At 42.7% G+C, this 18,439-nt stretch overlaps 4 protein-coding genes across 4 annotated transcripts; 3 read left to right on the forward strand and 1 right to left on the reverse strand.

Annotated features, from left to right (window-relative positions):
* The first annotated feature begins 7,065 nt into the window (after positions 1 to 7,065).
* On the forward strand, positions 7,066 to 7,359 carry LOC108030495 (protein new-glue 1-like). The gene has a single exon (XM_017103385.2). The coding sequence runs from the start codon at positions 7,066 to 7,068 to the stop codon at positions 7,357 to 7,359; it is 294 nt and encodes a 97-aa protein (XP_016958874.1).
* Positions 7,360 to 9,236: 1,877 nt separating this feature from the next.
* LOC108030544 (protein new-glue 1-like) lies at positions 9,237 to 9,661 on the reverse strand. Its single transcript, XM_017103437.3, has 2 exons — positions 9,570 to 9,661; positions 9,237 to 9,504 (listed from the first exon to the last, which is right to left on the reverse strand). The coding sequence occupies exon 2, from the start codon at positions 9,501 to 9,503 to the stop codon at positions 9,237 to 9,239; it is 267 nt and encodes an 88-aa protein (XP_016958926.2). The 5' UTR covers position 9,504; positions 9,570 to 9,661.
* A 1,941-nt stretch (positions 9,662 to 11,602) lies between these two features.
* LOC108030665 (protein O-mannosyltransferase 1) lies at positions 11,603 to 16,333 on the forward strand. The gene is made up of 4 exons (XM_017103691.3): positions 11,603 to 12,740; positions 13,505 to 14,067; positions 14,594 to 15,373; positions 15,433 to 16,333. Exons 1-4 carry the CDS (start codon positions 12,115 to 12,117, stop codon positions 16,152 to 16,154), a joined length of 2,691 nt encoding a protein of 896 aa, XP_016959180.2. The 5' UTR covers positions 11,603 to 12,114; the 3' UTR covers positions 16,155 to 16,333.
* A 70-nt stretch (positions 16,334 to 16,403) lies between these two features.
* On the forward strand, positions 16,404 to 18,360 carry LOC108030666 (EF-hand domain-containing family member B). Its single transcript, XM_050886842.1, is given in 3 exon segments — positions 16,404 to 17,056; positions 17,139 to 17,315; positions 17,534 to 18,360. Coding segments are annotated over 3 exon segments (1,473 nt in total). The 5' UTR covers positions 16,404 to 16,532; the 3' UTR covers positions 18,306 to 18,360.
* The last annotated feature ends 79 nt before the right edge of the window (positions 18,361 to 18,439 follow it).

Below are 18,439 nucleotides of genomic sequence, written 5' to 3' on the forward strand. Positions count from 1 at the left end.
TAGCAGTTTGGCCAAATGTTTGCCGGCGGCAGACAATTATTTACTCTTTAAATTGCCGACAAAGCGACACACACGCACACACACATCGGCGCGGGTGTACGTGCACACCCAAGCACCCACACGGGCAGAAACACCTCCCTCTCTCGAACACAGACACACGCGAGCACCTACATATGCCGGCTCCTCGCTTTCGCTTTTGTGTTTGGTCTCTCGCCGGCTTAGTGCCGACTGCTCTCTCGCATTCTCCCCCAGTGTCCATCCATTTAGTGCCGAAGTCCCCCTGCGTCCCGAACTACTCTTCGAACTTCGTAAAACTTCGGTACGCTTCGGATTTCTCTCCCACACGACAGGATGCTGTGCTCTCTCGTAGCCTCTCTGTCCTCTCACTGCAGTTTTCAATGTCCCGTTAGTTAATTTGAGCGCGCGCCGTAAGGTATGCAACAGTTTTTTCAAACGCACTTTTAATAGGCATTTTTGCCTGCATCAGATCTAACAAAACCTATTAAAGTACTGCAGTACATACGAACTTACATAAGTGCTCTTATGTACTTCGTGATTTATATGGCTGTGCATAAAAAGCACTCTTTGTTTAGCTTAAAGGGCGGTGCACAAATCATTTCGTTTGATTCGAGTTGCTGGTGGGTATGGGATGTGTTGAATTTTAGTGAGGATGGTATATGTATACATAAACTCCTGTACATATCCACGTATGTGCAAGCAATTAAATTCGCAAACTTATTTATTTTTCTTAAGGAGCTGCATGGAGGCTGCTTGTCCTCCTTCCATTACTTGCATATGTACATAATGCTTTATTCCATACAACCATTAAAACCTATACCATTTTGGTTTTAATGGTTTGATGATATAAAGCAACCAAGAAATGAAATATAAGGAGGAGTAGATTTTAAATTCAGAACTCGTTGCTCTAGCAATGGTTTAAGCTCTAGCTCCTTCGATTATAAAACCTTTTTGAAATTGTCTTGAACTATTCATATTCCTCGAAACTAAGCAAAGTGCTTTTGGAAGAAGAGTTGTGTAATCCCATCCAATTCAACTATTTATTAATATTTTTTAAAGTAACCAAATCGTATATATTTATTTTATTTAGTTCCAACAGATAACGGATAGAGCTTGTATTTATACGCGGATTTATTTCGACTGAATTTGATAATACAATGTTTATTTGTCACTCCCAAACCTATGATATTAACAGATCAACTTTAATAGTTTAAAACATTTATGTTTTAATAAAACTACTTGAAGGCACGGTTTCAAGAAATACAAAGCATTTTTTTTTTAATTTCTGCAGAGGTATTTCATGAACAAGTTAAATGGTGGTTTCAATTAAGCTGATTATTATTCACTTTGTATTTAAGCATTTATGTAGTATTAATTGCATTTAAGTTTTGATAATTGTTTTGTACCTTGCCTCATCATTAACCTTATTTTTGAATTTTAAAATGTATTTTGTTATTTTTAATTTATTGATTGGTACTTACAAGGTATTTCTAATTTCAAATGCAGTTTTCTTGTACAAATTGTTTACCACATGTATAATAAAGTATTTATTGAGGATCTGTTATTATTGCATAACTTCGTTGCCTACTAGATTCAACTTTCATTGTATTGTCAATTTAAGTGGCGAAACCTCTACGCTTACCACAAAATCGATACCCTTATGCAAGAAAAAAGGGCACAGGACCGACTTTTGTCTAAGGGCCCACACGTGTATATGCACAGATTTGTGCCAAATGCAAAAAGGAACCAGCTGAAGTGCAGCCCAATAGAAACTAAATCTAAACAACACCGGAACTCCCCGGCAAGGTCACAACGTCACCCCCCAAAAATAAATGGGGAACCGAAAACTAACCAAAAACTAAAAGTGAATCGAGCCAAACGAATCGGAGTGCTCTAACCATTTGCGTGGGTGTGAAAGAGGGTGGCACCACCCGGCAGGCGGAGCTCTGCCGAGCGCCAAAAATTCATTCATAAAATTCTAAAACGCGCTAAAATCTAAAATTCTAAACAAACCAGTCGGCAGTCGGCCGCATGTGCGGAGTGGCAGCGTGGCCGGAGGAGGCCTTCTGAGGAGAGCCCACACGCCCGGTGGTCCTCTGCCACTTGCTGCATGCCCCGCTGTGGGGCGACTGTGTGCGCCACGCGTAAAAAAGCACCCACAATTCTCGGTGCAGCACAGATGGATGGCTTGTAGGCTGGCCACAGTCCCAGTTCTCTGACTATAACTATTCTAAAACGAAAGAGCGCTCTAAAAAGACATTGAATTGAGTGGGAATAGTTATAGTTCTAAAGATATTCGTTAAACTTGAATTATCTTCATATTTTTATAAGGGATTTTTCATATTGGCTAGAAGTTATATTGCATACTGAAGCATACTTTTAGACACCGTTAAAAGTAATTTGAAATCTATACATATATACGGTAAAGATAAAAATAGTTATTTAATTTTCATTTCCATTCTTAATTCTTAGGTTGTAATTCTTACCCCTAAAATATATAATGTATTTAAAATAAAAAGAAATGTTTCCAACTCCCGTTATGCCAAAGGACACAGCGTTAGTTGGATAACTTTGACTGTTGTCGGACTTTGACTGTAGCTTGGGCAAGGAGCGATGCCCTTGGGGATCCCTGTGGTACCGATTTACCCTTGGGGGACCTTCTCATAAAGGGGTAACACCAAGTGCCTTCCCTTCTTGTGCCCCAAAATGTGTGTTACTTGTGCAGGGCCCGAAAGTATGCAACGCATGCATGCACAGGAAACTGCATGCACTAGGAGGCGTTTTGCACACAACTGTACCGACTGAACGGCCATTTTGTTATTATTTTTAGCAGACGACAGCAAGCAAAATCAAACTAAAAAATGGAATTTTATGTATACGTACTATAAAATATGTATAGAGATTTATATAATAAAAAACACTTTTACATAAACGCACATCGCCGCACAAATGCGTCTGTTTGTATGTCTAGACAAATGCGTATGTAGAAGTTTTGTAGTATCCTAAGGCCTATGCCGTTTGTGTGCGTCTGTGTGAGTGCGTTTTTCTGCATCGTGCGCTCGTGTGTGGGTGTGTGTGTATCTGTGCGCTTGCATCACCTAACTTCATGGTGAAGTGCAACAAACTCTGCTCTACACAAAAACGCCGCCCAACAAAATGCAATCAAATGGCAAAAATTTTGCCAGACTGCAGGCAGGCGGCAGCAACAACAAATGTTGTTGCAACAACTGCAACTGCAATCGCCCGTCTGCCACATGGCCCAGTGGGCGGCTGAGGGGTTGGTGGGTGCCAGAGGCGGGCGGGGGGTGGTGCGACAGGCCAGACACTGGCCATAAAACAGCAAAAACAAACTGCATGTGAAACATTTTAGTTGCATTTTCTATATGGAATATGCGGACTAGAGTGGACCTATATTGTGCGTAAAATTTTAGGCGGCACTTTATCTATATCGAATCTAAAGTCAGCACATTAACCATTCTGTTTCTTTAATTAAAGTATAAGTACATATATTTTATTTAAATATGGTTATTAAAAAATTGAATCTAACTTCAAATAATATTACTCATACGTAGTGGTGCCCAATCCAAGCCTACGTGTTTAGTATTTATCGATTTTAATAAGTAAGGCAGCTCATAAATTGCATTTGGGAACATTTCAATAATAGACATTAATTAAATATACATTAAAAACTAAAAGCATACGTATACGTAATTTTTGTAGAACAACTGGTCGATAACTTTCTAACTTGGCCTTTTAAGGTCCACCCCCTTTACACATAACTGAAAACGTTCGAGGCGAGCGTGTGTGGGTGCATAATCCATGTGCATATATAAATGCACAAAATCAACCCTTAGCTTTTGACTAGCCGCTCAAAAAAACAGCCTCTGTGAGCGTACGTATGTGCATAAAATAAATTTCATTTAAATTAAAATAAATAAAACTCGTCCCCAAGCCGGCGCGCCGGCCCAAAAACAAGAACTTAGACAAAGCGCAGACACATCCATAAAGTCCCACCCCCAGACTGCCAATTCCCTGGAACGGACAGTAGATGAAACTGTCTGGACATCGAAGAAAAAGCTTTCATTAGGCCGACTGCAGTCTATGCATTTTAATTGATTGCCAGCCATCTTTGTCGGCTTCCTTTTTGCCAGAATTCCATTAATCTCCCTCAATACTCGGACATTGCCCCCAACGTCATTAGGTGCCGAATCTTTCCGCACGAGCAAGATGCTGAATGGAGTTCCTCAAAGGAATCAAAAAACTGATTAGGAAGTCGTTTTCTCGGTCTGCAGTCCTCAGAAGGGCATCACACTTTTGATTAAATATGGTAGCTCAATGTGAAGTCCACTCCCAATCGCCGATAAAATGTATATTTCATAGAATATCAATGTGGTAGTAGTAATACTATTAATTAGGAACAATTAGCCAATATTCAATTGAGTTCTAAGCAATTACTTGTATCTAGGAGGCTTGCGAGTGAAATCGTTGGCTTAGAATTCGATTTCAAGTCACATTTTATTCACTTTAAAAGGTTTAAATAGAGCCATAAATAATTAGAAGGCGAATCAAATTCTGATTGCGTAAGAAAGGGAAAATTAGGAAGAAGCGAAAATCGAATTCAATAAAAAGTAAATACATGTTTTGCCAAAAGTTTACTGTTTAACTTACCTTAGTCAACCGAAAGTGGCTTGCAATTCGTTTTTACAATAACTAGGTATATTTCATGCTTCATTTATAACAAGATACATTTTCATAAGATACTCATTTCAATGAAATACACTTAGTTTTAGTAAATATTCAACTTGATTACATTCTGATTTTATTACCACTAATTGAAGAGGTATTTACTAAAGTGGCTTGAATGACAGTCCTCAAAAGTCCCCCGTTAGTCACCCATAAGCCTGTACGCCGCGAAATAAAAAGTCAGAATAGCATCTGCATCGCCACAATCCGCATTTCGCCGCAAGATATGGGGCTCCGGTGGTTGGGGGACTCGGTGGGGCCACCACCACAGCCCACGAGAAACAGGCCACGAAGACGGAGGCAGACATTAACCAAACAGGCGGCGGCGGCGGAGGTGGCGGTGGCGGTGGCGGTGGCCAAAAGGGAACACGTCCACGTCCTCGACCTAGTTCAATGGCAATGTCATTGTACCACATTATCGCCGGCGACGACGTCCTCTGCTCTGCTCTGTTCTGCCGGCTTGGCCTTGGCTGGGCCGGAGTCGAGTTGTGAAGCTGCAGGGAAACGAGAACGAGCGCATGAGTCGAGGCCACGGCCACGGCCACGAACATGGCCAAAGTGGCACACGGCAGGCAGCACACCAAACCACTGCAGTCCCCCACATCCACATCCACATCCGCATCCACCCGCCCATTCGCATCCGTAGCCACATCCACATCCACATCCATAGCCACCCATCCATCCTGCGAAAACGAGACACAACAGCAACAGCGACGCTGCAACGATGCAGGCACAGAAACCGAAACGGGAGCGGCAGGAGGAGCAGTAGGAGCAGGAAGCAGGGACAGCAGAGCACTGCGAAAAATAAGATGCCAGTTTGGGTCACTACGGAGTAATAGTAGTTGCCTAATCCCTAGTTTATTCTTGAAATGAAAAATATTTTAATCTTTATCAATTTGATTACGAATTTTAACAAATATTAAAATGGTTTTTATTCAGATAGTCAATCCTTGAAAATGTACCTTCTCAACCTGCTTACATGAGCAATATTTGATCAGTACCCACCCCGGAGAAGTAAACTCCATTTATACAGTACGAGTACATCATTTAATATAGATTTCATATTATACTCTTATATTATTATAAATACCCTGTTTTAATTCATTCTACTATTTCATTTCTTTTACGTATTCATAAAGAAACTTTCGGACTTAAACCAAAAAGAACTAAATGTGCCAGATATGACTTACTTTTTAATTGGAATTCAGGCTAACTCTTTTTTCTGAGTGCCGGAGCAGGCGGTGGCGACAATATCCTTGCACTTGTGCAGGCCGCGAGGCGAACGGCGGGAGTGGGCGTGGGTGGGGGGCGGTAGGTGGTGATGGTGGGGCACAGGACTCACAGCCACACCGCTAAGCCCGGCAACCAATCCGCCGCCAGCAGAGCAGCCTTGCCGCATCTCAGCCCCGTTTATTGTTGCAGTTGCAAGGACCTTCCTGTAGGCACGACCCTCACCTCTGCGGCGGCTCTTTGGGGGAGGTCTGGGGTCCTGGGCGTGTGTCCTGCCCTCCAAGCTCCAAGTTGCAGTGGTGGAGCAGACATTCCCCGGCCATCACACCACCACACCAGCCCACCGAACCACCCGTTCTCATCCGCTTTCTGCTGAACTCGCACTCCCTCCCCAAAATGTCCGTGCTCTCTCTCTATACGTATATATTGGTGTCCGTGCTCACTGGTGCTGGCTCTGTCTCCCTTTTCGTTGGTCTATTCCTGTGGGTTTACATCACAGCATCCTGTTAATAACAGGGGAGACTTGAGCAAAGTTTGTGTAGAGCCAGAGAACAATGCGAAATGAAGGAGAGTTGCGACTGATGTTAAAGGTCCTCCAACGTCTAAAACTATTGTAAGATATAAAAATATATACATTTGTATCTTTGGAAAACAAGAACACAATTTTTGTATTTTTTTTAAATACATCAAAGCCTTACTTTGCCATTAAAGTGGTCCAATTTTGTATTATTTTTTCGCTTAATTTTTTTAGGTCAAAGCAACAGGCCTACTTTACTTTTCTTGTTTCCACCAGTTATTTTGGCATTGTAAAGAACCTACGTCATAACCCTCGAAGAGTATTCCCCAGTTTTTAATGTTTAAGCAACTGTTTTGTGGTAGGCATAGTTCTTGGCAAATTACTGTTTGCTTAGCCTTGTGAGATAGGCTCAAAGATGTAGATCAGCTGGCACTATGCGTAAGGTTCTCACGCTTATGCGGATAAACCCAGTTTTACTCGTGCATTCAGTGGTATAAAAAGTGAGAGGTTCGAGGCAGAACAGCATCAGTTGATCACTCCAACTTCCATTAATCAACATGAAGTACTCCTGTGCGCTGCTCCTTCTGGCCATCGTGGGATGCTGCCTGGTGAGCCTGTCGAGTGCCGCCACAGGCACAACCACCAGCACCACGACGGATGCCACCACCACCACTACTACCACTACGGCATCGTCCTCGGACACCACCACTACCGAGTCATCGAACTCCACCACTACTACCACCTCCTCCTCGTCCTCCGGCAAAAAGAAGCACGTGACCCACTACAAGCGCAAAACCCACCGCCCCAAGAAGGTCAGGAAGATCCACCACAAGAGGGAGAGCAGCGATTAAACACCCAAAATGCCCTTCAATTCGTTTCCAGTTGCATTGAATTCTGACTTCCTTAATTTTTCCCATAAATATTTTAGTTTTATAATTATAGCTATTATCCCTAATGCAAAAAATATATATATGAATATATATATGAATATGATTCCAATATTGAAGCTGCTTCGTTTTATATTATCTTACTGGGAACAAACGTGACAAGATAAATGTTAAAAAAAAGTCGTACCAATGGGAGCAGTAAAATATAGGTCGTCCGTTTGGGACAGTTTTCAAACTTGATCTTCATGCTCAAATCGATAGTTTTTACAACGAGCTCGAAAACGATATTTAAACACACAGACAGTGAAGATGATCAAGAATACAATACTATATAGGTTCGGAAAAGAACCCTTTATTGCGTAACGAATTATTTTCATCCTCCCGGAATCCCTTTGGTAGTTTAAAAAAAAAAGTTATATTTTATATCACAAGCGACTTCCATAATCGACAAATTAATCAAAATGTATTATAAAGCAGTTTGCATAACTCAATGTCAATTGTAGAAATGGGTATGTAAGGTGGATAGGTCTTAAAATAAAGCGTCTTTGATAATTCTACTTTATTACCCAATAAAAAGGTTACAACCTAAACAAATTATTAAAATGGTTTAAGTTTTTTTTTCCATATAATTGAGATAGATAAAAACCGGAGTAGACAAACAAATTTCGAAAAACCAAAAAACCTTGGGCAAACATCAATTTTATTTAGAATTATTTATTTATTGATTATTGTTATTAAGAATAAAACCATATCAGAAGACGAATTAAACTAGTTGGAGCTCAAGCAAATGAAGTCAGATCGGTGGCTTTGTAGAGCCACGGAGCCACTGCACTTTTTCTTGTGGAGGATACTTTGATGCTGTTTGGAGTATGGGCATCTTATACTTTCTACATTAACGTTAAGTTACTCAAAGTAAGTAGGAAGAATAAGCGTACAGATATTATAACTTAATATATACACTGTGCACCATAAAGGGTGTCCTGAGATAAAGGGAGTGCGAAGGAGATGGAGATATGCGTGCAGCACATCGGGTATTTCCGCTGTTGTACTCGCCACCTGGCCTCCACACCCCTATTTGCTAAACAGTTTTGTATGAATGGTCCGAGTTTTGACATGTAGTTCTTGATCCTAACGTGTGGTGTTAAAAAAATAGTGGTTTTTAATAAATTACAACATAAATGTCTTTGGTTAAAGATGTCTTCGAGAGTTTATTTGATCTACACGCTAATAAATGGCTTAGATGCCCTTCTACAGATTGGCATTTAGGGTATTATTATTTCTTTAGTAGATCAAATTACATTAACATTTAAGAAATATGTTCACCCCAATTCACAAAAAAAATATTTTTTATTTATTTATTTTCTTTTATAAAGAATGCAATTTATACATTTTATTAAGAATCCTAAAATGTTTCCTTCTTTGATTGCATTAACAATTCACAAAGCGTGCTAATAAATTAACAGAATAATTATGAAGTTTTGCATATGAAAACAATTTAGGAAGGAAAACTTGCAAAAATCGGAATACTTGGAGTTTTAGATGTTATTACTGTAATTGTTTTTTCAGAGCAATCGCCAATTTTCGGAGAGGCAAATAATTTGTTATCTCATTAACTAAAAAAATTTAAATGTATGAGAAACCAAAAGATTCCATAACTATTCCTGCAAATAATTGTGTTAGATTTGTCATGACCGATAATCTTGACTCTTAAGTTATATTTATGAATTTTTGTTTGCATTAGGGATAATAGCTATAATTATAAAACTAAAATATTTATGGGAAAAATTAAGGAAGTCAAAATTCAATGCAACTGGAAACGAATTGAAGGGGATTTTGGGCGTTTAATCGCTGCTCTCCCTCTTGTGGTGGATCTTCCTGACCTTCTTGGGGCGGTGGGTCTTGCGCTTGTAGTGGGTCACGTGCTTCTTTTTGGTGGTGTCAGATGACTCGGTAGTGGTGGTGTCCGAGGACGACGCCGTAGTGGTAGTGGTGGTTGTGGTTGTGGTGGCTTCCGTCGAGGTGCTGTTTGAGGTTGTGGCGGCACTCGACAGGCTCACCAGGCAGCATCCCAGGATGGCCAAGAAGAGGAGCGCACAGGAGTTCTTCATACTGATGAATGATAGTTGGAAGCGATCAACTGATGCTGTTCTGGCTGGACCTACACACTTTTATACCTATTTTGTGAGCCAGGAAAGCAAACATCTGGCGGTCTATCCGCGTTGGCGTGAGAACCTTACGCATAACACAATCTGATCCACATTACTGGCTAATCTTGAAAACCAGGCTATTCAAATACAAATCAGCAAAAAACGTAGCATACTACAAAACAACTGTGCAAACTTTAAAGATATTTTGCGGACTTCAATTTACCTGAAATCATATTGACGCTGCTTTGTTTCAGCTGCTTATATTTATATACGCACTCTCTAAATATATCACTGGAAACAAAAGTGACAAACACAGCACGGTAAAAATAGATAGATATTGTAAGAATTAAGCAAGTACTTGTGAATACATTTCACATTTATTTATTTTTATTTATTTCTTAATTATACCTACATATAATAAAGTTGTTTTTACTTTAATAGAAATTTAATTTATGGAACCACACTTTTCATAAAACCCTAAGATAAACAAATATTATACGTCTACGTAAAAGATTTTGAATCGATTCACAATAGTTTTGGGATACAATGTGGGAAGAAAACGCTCCAACTTCTGTGAATTGAATTGTTATGCGAAACCAGTTTAAAACAGCTTACCAACCCAAAGAATTTAAACAACAACTGATGTCATAAGTTCGATGCAAAACAATAGTTTAAATTCGGTAACACCTAGACTTACTGCAATGAAGCGAGGAATAAGGTCAATGGGTCATGGGAGAACTCCCGTCTTTGGTCCATCGTCTGCAGAATAGGTCGTAAACCAAGAGAGAACAGGTTCCCACCTCTCCACCTGTGACGCGTGCTTTATACGGTACCCGTAAGTACAAGATACTTTTGTACGTGTGTATGTATATTCCTACTTAGCTGCTAAATACCAAACAACTTCTTTTTACATCGCCAATAAATGGTGTTTAATTGTGCTGCTGTGGTGCTTTGTTTTTGCAGAATCCGTTTGGCGACATTCAAGGTAGAGAGAAGAAAGACCAGACTGGAGAACGCGGCCGGGAGAGATCTTTTTGCATGCACATCCAGTGCTGCAGATTCGGATTTTTATCCGTCAAAAAAGCTAGATACTTTTGTTGTGTATTTTATAGTTTCGAAATAAGCAATGTAGATACATAATGAAGACAGTTACGATTTAAGCCCGGTTGTTATACAAGTTTACCAGAGGAAGAATGGAATCTTAAGTATCTAAAGGAATGGAATTTTAAGTATTTTTAGTCTAGAAATACAAATTCAATTTCTATAACGATTTATTTTGGTGTGCATGTCAATGTAAAGTGTTCACATTTTAAAGATGATTATGGATTTAGTTTTGTTGGTGTCAGCCCTATTCTCTGTGAACTAAGAGTTCATTGCGGATATAAGTATATTTTATTCCAATGGAGATCTGTTTGAGTTAGGATATCAATTTCCCGGTACTTTCGCGATCTTGCTTTTTGTAATATTATGAATTATAGCGGACAACATTTAAACTCAGCTTGTTTGTTTTGGTAAAGGCATCACTGAGCACTGCTTATAAAACGGGAAATGGGTTAAGAACCAATCGGAGAAAGACGAAAGAGACAGAGCCCCAGCAGCCGAACCGCATTCCAGTCGCAGACAGCGCAGTCGCACAGTGGCTCGAGTCCGGGAATTTCGGTTCACAAAAATCAAAGTAAAAGTTTTTAACAAATGTTTGTGCCTTAATGTTGGCTTTTCTTCAATTGTTACAATTTCGTCAGGGGGTCTTCTTCAGGAGCTTTATACTTTTTAAAAACGAAAGTCAAAGCTGAAACATATTCCCCAAAAAATTAATCAATCTAAGCTTCAGTAACTGATAACATAATAGTTAATTTTCCTTCGTTCCCTGCGTTTAAGGGTAGATCATAAAGCCTACAAAATATTTGGTAACTCTAAAATCCAGATGGGAAGTTAAAAAAATGTATTTTTCAATTTAAAATCTGAGAAATTCTTAACTTACAATTCTTCCGCTTAAGAAGCTATAATATTTTCAGGTAGTGTTGCTAAAGCGACCCACTGTGCGCCGAGGGCAGCGCGGCGGCTGCGGCTGCGCAGAAGAAAGAGAGCCGTCGCGGATCCGTTTCCAGTCGCCCATTCAGACTCAGTCAGTGCGTCGCGAGATCTTTGCCGTGCAGGTTGCGATTTTGGCCAGCGCTTCCTAGCGGGACACCTGGTTACCCAACTTCGCCGAGTGTGTGTTCGTGCCTGTGGGAAGAATTCGGCAACGAAACTTTCTTCAACAGCTGGACGTCGTTCGTATGTAAATGCAAATCACTCGCGCAGGCGGCAAGAGGAAGAACCAGCGAGACAAGTGGAGTGTAGAAAGTGCCAAACAGGTTTTGTTTTGTCGGCAGGCGAACGTGGCGAAATAGGAAGTTACAGCAAGCGATAGCTTGATTATCGCCGTGTTATCTCACCTCCGGCGAATGCTAATTGGTCAGTGAAAGTGGGCCTCGAAAAACAATGCGAGGAAGAAATGCCCGCTGAAAGCGACGAGCAAACCGCACGCTGAAGGGGCAGAGCACAAACAATAACAAATCGAGGAACCGCTATGTCTGCCACCTACACCAACACAATCACGCAGCGCCGCAAGACGGCCAAAGCGAGCAAGCAGCAGCAACAACAATGGGCGGCCAGCGAACTGGGCGGCGAGTCGAACGAAAGACTTCACTTTCGCAGCCGTTCGACAAGCTCGAAGGCAACAACAACGGCGGCGAACGGCCACAACCCACCTTCACCACTGTGCTGTAACGGGGCTCGTGCGCTCACCATGCTCAACTGCTGCGTCGACGCCAACTGCCATTTGAATGCGCCGCTGCGCGGCAGCGTCAGCCGGCACACGACGCCGGCGGCGACGCCAACGCCGACTGCGACGCCCACGCCAGCAGCGACGCCAAAGCAAGCCTCCCCCTCGCCTACCTCCGATCGTTCGCGCTCCCTCTCACCTTCGCCCTCGCCCTCGCCGTCTCGCTCTCGCTCGCTCTCCCGCCACAAGCGGCAGCAGAGGCACAAGAGCAGCGCAGCTGGCGCCTCCGTCGCAGCAGAACAGAGAGCAACGGCTAATGCTAATTCGCCGCCATTTACCGTTAGCCTGAGCATCGATCTCTTCAGCTGGACCCTCTTCTTCCTGGCCTTTGGCACGCGTTTCTACAAGCTGGCAACGCCGCCGCACATCGTGTGAGTAGAAAAACAATAACAAACAGGGAAGTGGAGAAGGGGGCAGCCACCGTGGGGAAAAGCAGTTCATTGTTAACAAAAATATGTAAAGATACAGATCAAGCTAAAGTTATAGATAAGACTTTTCTATATAAGGTAAATACATGTTTTGAGAGAATGAGGCAAAGCAAGTTTCTCTTCCAAGGTGACTTCGACTAATTTATTCGTAACGAATTCCAAAATTCAATGGATCGGAAAAGAGAAACAGGTCTTGCCTTTCGAAGGAACAGCTAAATTTAAAAGCAACGTTTCTGATATTATTTTTTACAAGTGTATTAATGTTGGTTCTATCATCTACACCAGGTGCGTAAATTATGATGAACTATAGATAATATAACTACTTATGAATTGCAAACTAAATAGTAAATATACTAAGCGCGATAAAATTATGAACATAAGAAACATTAGTACACTTACCAAATTTACATAAATTTGATTTTTATCTTGGACTCCGAACTCTTCTCAGAAACATTTAAAACGAAATGCACTTCATTATTATGCAGATTCTAATAAATATGTAAATATCTCTTACCACAAAACTCGTCTTAGAAAGCAAACCAGACTTCTAGAAGCTTAACTTGTTTTTTTGAACTAGGATAGGAAATATTAGAATTACTTAGGATAGAAATTTGCTTTAAAAATGTTTGCCTAGTAAGGAAAAGTAGCACTACTATTTTAAGAACAACTTCTTGTAAGAGACTTAACCCCAATTTTTTACGCAACAGGTTCGATGAACTGCACTACGGCAAGTACGTCTCGATGTACATGCGCAATATCTTCTTCTTCGATCAACATCCGCCGCTGGGCAAGCAGCTCATCGCCGGACTGGTCAGCCTGGCTGGCTACAGCGGCAACTACACGTTCAACCGGATTGGAGAGCCCTACGCGCCGGACATGCCCATCTTCTGGTTCCGGTTCGTTCCGGCCATGTGCGGAAGTCTCCTGTCCCCCGCCGTATACAAGCTGCTGCTGGAGGCGAAGCTGAGTCGCTGGGCGTCGGCCCTGGGCGGTCTGTTGGTGGTCCTGGACAACTCCCTGCTGACCCAATCCCGCTTCGTGCTCATGGAATCGATGCTGCTGCTGGCCACCACGGTGGGCATCGCCTGTCTGCTCCGCTTCCAACGGTGTCGCCTGGGCAGCTTTCAGTGGCTGGTCAGTGGAGCTGCGGCTGCCGTCTTTTTGGGCGCCGCCGGAACCATCAAGTACATAGGATTCCTGTCGCTGGGACTGGCCTTCTATTTGCTATGTCGGCACCTGTGGCAGCTGCTCTGCGACGCGAACTTGACTGGTATGGTTCTACTTCATTGAAACATAGATCCAACAACCGCACCTGTTATAAATCACAGTTCAATGATTATTTGTTGAACTTTATTATATAGTAAATAATAATAATTATTTTATCGATTATTTGATCGACTTTGATAGGTTTTTTTATCGAAAAAATATCACTAAAAAAACACATTATTTTTTGTGAACGGAATAATAATTATTATTATAAAGAATAATCATTTAATTCAGCTTTGATTTTCTACTTAAACTTATAGTTATTGTTTAAGATCCGTGCATAAATCATGTTCATAGAGTACTATATGTCACAATATGTCACGTATACGTCCTGTTAAATTGCGTATACGTAGTGTGGCCCTGAAACATCTACTGCATCTATAACTACATTTTTGATAAAAAAAAAATAGGTGTAAATATTTTCAGCAATTCGAAAAAAAACAATACTAGTTTTGAGACACACAAGTTATACTAGAGAACAATATTCTCACGAATTGACCATAAACCTGAAATATTGTCCTCCTTTTCAGATCGCCAACTGTGGATGCACGCCATAAGTCGCCTGCTGATCTTCGTTGGGATTCCCTTGGCCGTCTATGTGGGAGTCTTTTACGTCCACTTCAAGACGCTGCACCGGGCTGGACCTCACGACAGCATCATGACCAGTGCGTTCCAGGCCTCTCTGGATGGTGGGCTGGCTTCGATCACTCGAGGACAGCCTCTGGCGGTGGTACACGGCTCCCAGATCACACTGCGCAACACCCACGGACGCACCTGCTGGCTGCACTCGCATGCAGCCGTTTATCCGGTGCGCTATCCGGACAAGAGGGGCTCCTCCCACCAGCAGCAGGTCACCTGCTACTCCTTCAAGGATGTGAACAACTGGTGGCTGGTTAAGCGACCCACAAAGGAGAACCTGGTGGTGGGAGATAACCCGGATGTTATTCGGCACGGTGACGTCATTCAGTTGGTCCATGGCATCACCAGCAGGGCTCTCAACTCCCACGATGTGGCTGCCGCCATGACGCCGCAATGCCAGGAGGTCAGCTGCTACATAGACTACGAGATTAAAATGGCCGGGGAGCTGTTGTGGCGCGTGGAGATCCTGAATCGCGATTCCGAAGGCGACAGTTGGCACGCCATCAAGTCGGAGATCCGGCTCATTCACGAGTCCACGGGCGCCGCCCTGAAGTTCAGTGGCCGTCAGCTTCCGGATTGGGGCTTCAACCAGCACGAGGTGGTGGCGGATCGCGAAAAGGGAACACACCAGGACACCATCTGGAATGTGGAGGAGCACCGCTATACGCAAAGTAAGTGGTTCGATACTTTTGTGGAAAGTAAAATATTAATTTTCCTCATAATTTTTAAGCTGAGGACCACCGTGAAAGGGAGCGCCAGATGTTAACTGCCGAGATGATACCCACGAAGCGGACACGCCTCTCGTTTTGGGCCAAGTTATTGGAGCTGCAATCCAAGATGCTCTTCCAGGCGAAATCTCTGCCAAGCCACATGTACAGCTCGATGCCGCACGAGTGGCCGCTGATGGACAAGGGCATCGCCTACTGGTTGGATTCGGAGTCCAGTGCGCAGATTTATTTGCTGGGAAACGTGCTGCTCTGGTACACGGCCACCGCGGGCATAGGTGTCTACGCCGCACTACTCGCCTTTTATGCTGCGCGACGGCAGCGACTTTGTTTCGACATTTCTGAGCAGGAGTGGCATCGTTTCCTGGTCGCCGGCGATACCTTCTTCGTAGGCTATCTTATGCACTACCTGCCGTACTTCTTTATGGACCGCACGCTGTTCCTGCACAACTACTTGCCAGCATTCATCTTTAAGTTGCTACTCTTGTGCTTCGTCGTGGAGCACCTGGACTATCTGCTACGAAGGGTTTGCACCGGCCGCGGAGTCCACTTGGTGCGTCTGTATCGCCTTATGCTCATCCTGTGGCTGGTGGGCGTGCTCAGCATTTTCTCCAAGTTCATACCATTTAGTTATGGAGCGCGGCGGATGAGTATGAGTGAGGTGCGTAGTCTGCGCTGGAAGGACACCTGGGACTTTGTCCTCCACAAGAACCACAACCTGCACTGAAAACCCAAATGCCATCTCCGCGGCCAGAGAGACGTGCAATGATGTACTCGTACCATGTAAAATAGACTAGGAACCTAGCTAAAGTTAACCTAGTGGTAAGCCATAAATTATTTGACACGTAAACAAACATACTCATTTGCAAGACGAATTAAAACTATTATTTATTTATTTAAACGTAACTCAGGATGCGATTGACGTGGATCTATTAAATATGTTTAAATGGCTTGCAAGTACACATGTGTATATACATCTGTTATAGGAAAAATGTGCGAGCTTTATAAGTCAGTTTATTTTGATTACAAATAGTACTCGTAAGTTTATGGGGTATATACGCTTAGGAAACACTAAACACTACTCCGTGTACAAGCACCAGAAGACATGGCCAATAAGGGACACTTTATAGACAGGAACACGACTATTCCCACTGCAGGCTTGTCCACGATTGGATTAAACGGCGAGGGGGATGTCAGGACTTGCTTAAGTATCAGCAATCCAGAAGAATTAGCCGAGAGTCTCATGAAAGCGAAATGCGGTCAGAACATGGCAAAATTATCTAGTGTTCCGGCGGGATCTGTAATCCCCAGCAGCAGCATCCGCGATTTGCTGACCAGCGAGCTGCAGAAGTCCCGCTTCGTGTCCTTCAAGGAGAAGTTCTACGAGGAAATGTACTTCAAGAAGCCCAACGTGGGTAAGGTCAGGCAGACTCTCTCCAAGCCGGACAGCGTGACCAACCTGAGCCAAACCTTCGGGAGTCCATCGAGTCTAGCTCCTTCGGAATCCCTTTATACGGTCGTATTGCCGACCAAGTCGGTGGAGCAGGTGAACAGGGAGTAAGAGGCGTTCCACGATAAGTACATCATCAGCCACAATCACTACTTCCCTTCGGAACAGGTGAATCGCAAGTAAGTTCATGAAATTCCCCAAACTACTTTACTTCACTTTTTGATTCCTATTACATGGGTATAATTAATCCGTATTCTTCAGATATACCCAACCTTTTGATCCCAAAACACCGTTTGGGGATTCCCATAGTGTTGGTGACTTCGGACTAAGAGTAAAGCGGTGTCTTGAGGAAGGTGGAAATCATCTGAAGGTTATTGGGAAGGCACAGGTAGACTTTATGAATCGAACCGAAGCTCCTTTGGGATCGAAATTCAAGAAGTATGTAACAGTTTAGCAAACCCGATAATTTAATTTAAATATAACCTGGTGTGTTACGATTATCGAGTTATTCGATCTTCTTCTGCTGTGCGGCGTCAGAGACTGAGCAGAGCTTTTTTCCAGGATACAAATATAACAGATTTGGATACACAAAATCTAAGTCCAAGCTGTCTCAAAGGCTTTTAAACGTTCTGAATGATCATTTAAGACTCCTGTAGGTATCCTTGTGCGGTCCCCGACATAACTTTCGGAACTCCTCAGCGCAGCAACGGCGATGTGAAGATGATTCTTAATAGCACCGTGCCCTGCGAGAAAAACAACCGACTATTCGAAGCCATCGCCTACTTGAACAAGAAGAGACACAATTTGAGAAAGCCTCTTGACTATCATATGCATGAACTGAGAACCTTGCTGGAAAGGAGCGATAAGGATAACTCGGGTTATTTGTCACTGGCGCGGATCATGGAGATTTTAGCAAAATTCCACATCCGCCTGGATTTTCAAAAAATCCGTGTTGCGCTTTCCCACTTTCACGAGATAGTGGACGAGGGTTGTGCCACGGAGCGAGTAAATTTCGTGGATTTCTTTCGACTTCTTTCCATCCATGAGCCACTGCCCAAAACAGGAAACATGAGCAATGTTTCCCATTCCAGTTCCATGGAAACCACATATCGTTTACTCTGCGATGATCGTAACAAGGAGCTCAGGAATTATCCGACTATCATTAAGCAGAAGCTCGGGGAGGATAAAACGTGTGTAAGGGATCTTGTAACACCGGATATATCCATTTTACGGGGCCTTAAGCCAAGTGACTTCTCTCGTTTGCGGCCCAAGAAAGAAATCGAACGTATCTTCAGAAGACTCGTTCCTGTGGAAAAATTCGAGGCTATCTGGCAGAATCTTATGATTGAGTTCAAGGATCAGAATGAAATGGCTTCCGTCATTCAGTTTCGTACCGAGATGCACAATACAATGGGAAGTGCAGAGTAATGTCCGCAAAAATATTTGCATACCAACTATATTAAAATGTTAAGAAAAAACAAAAGTGCGAGCATATTTCTTTAAGAAAACAAGATAGTCGCCAGTCAGCTAAAGGCAGTGCGAGAGAGACGGATATAAACTTG

This window comes from Drosophila biarmipes, chromosome 3L, assembly GCF_025231255.1.
Source record: "Drosophila biarmipes strain raj3 chromosome 3L, RU_DBia_V1.1, whole genome shotgun sequence".
NCBI classification, from domain to species: domain Eukaryota; kingdom Metazoa; phylum Arthropoda; class Insecta; order Diptera; family Drosophilidae; genus Drosophila; species Drosophila biarmipes.

Excerpts from the sequence above, each read along its gene's own strand:
- LOC108030495 (XM_017103385.2), top strand. The coding sequence starts at position 7,066 with ATGAAGTACTCCTGTGCGCTGCTCCTTCTGGCCATCGTGGGATGCTGC.
- LOC108030544 (XM_017103437.3), bottom strand. The coding sequence starts at position 9,503 with ATGAAGAACTCCTGTGCGCTCCTCTTCTTGGCCATCCTGGGATGCTGC.
- LOC108030665 (XM_017103691.3), top strand. The coding sequence starts at position 12,115 with ATGTCTGCCACCTACACCAACACAATCACGCAGCGCCGCAAGACGGCC. Across the intron at positions 12,741-13,504 it reads GCAACGCCGCCGCACATCGT|GTTCGATGAACTGCACTACG; the intron begins GTGAGTAGAAAA and ends TTTACGCAACAG. Across the intron at positions 14,068-14,593 it reads CTGCGACGCGAACTTGACTG|ATCGCCAACTGTGGATGCAC; the intron begins GTATGGTTCTAC and ends CCTCCTTTTCAG.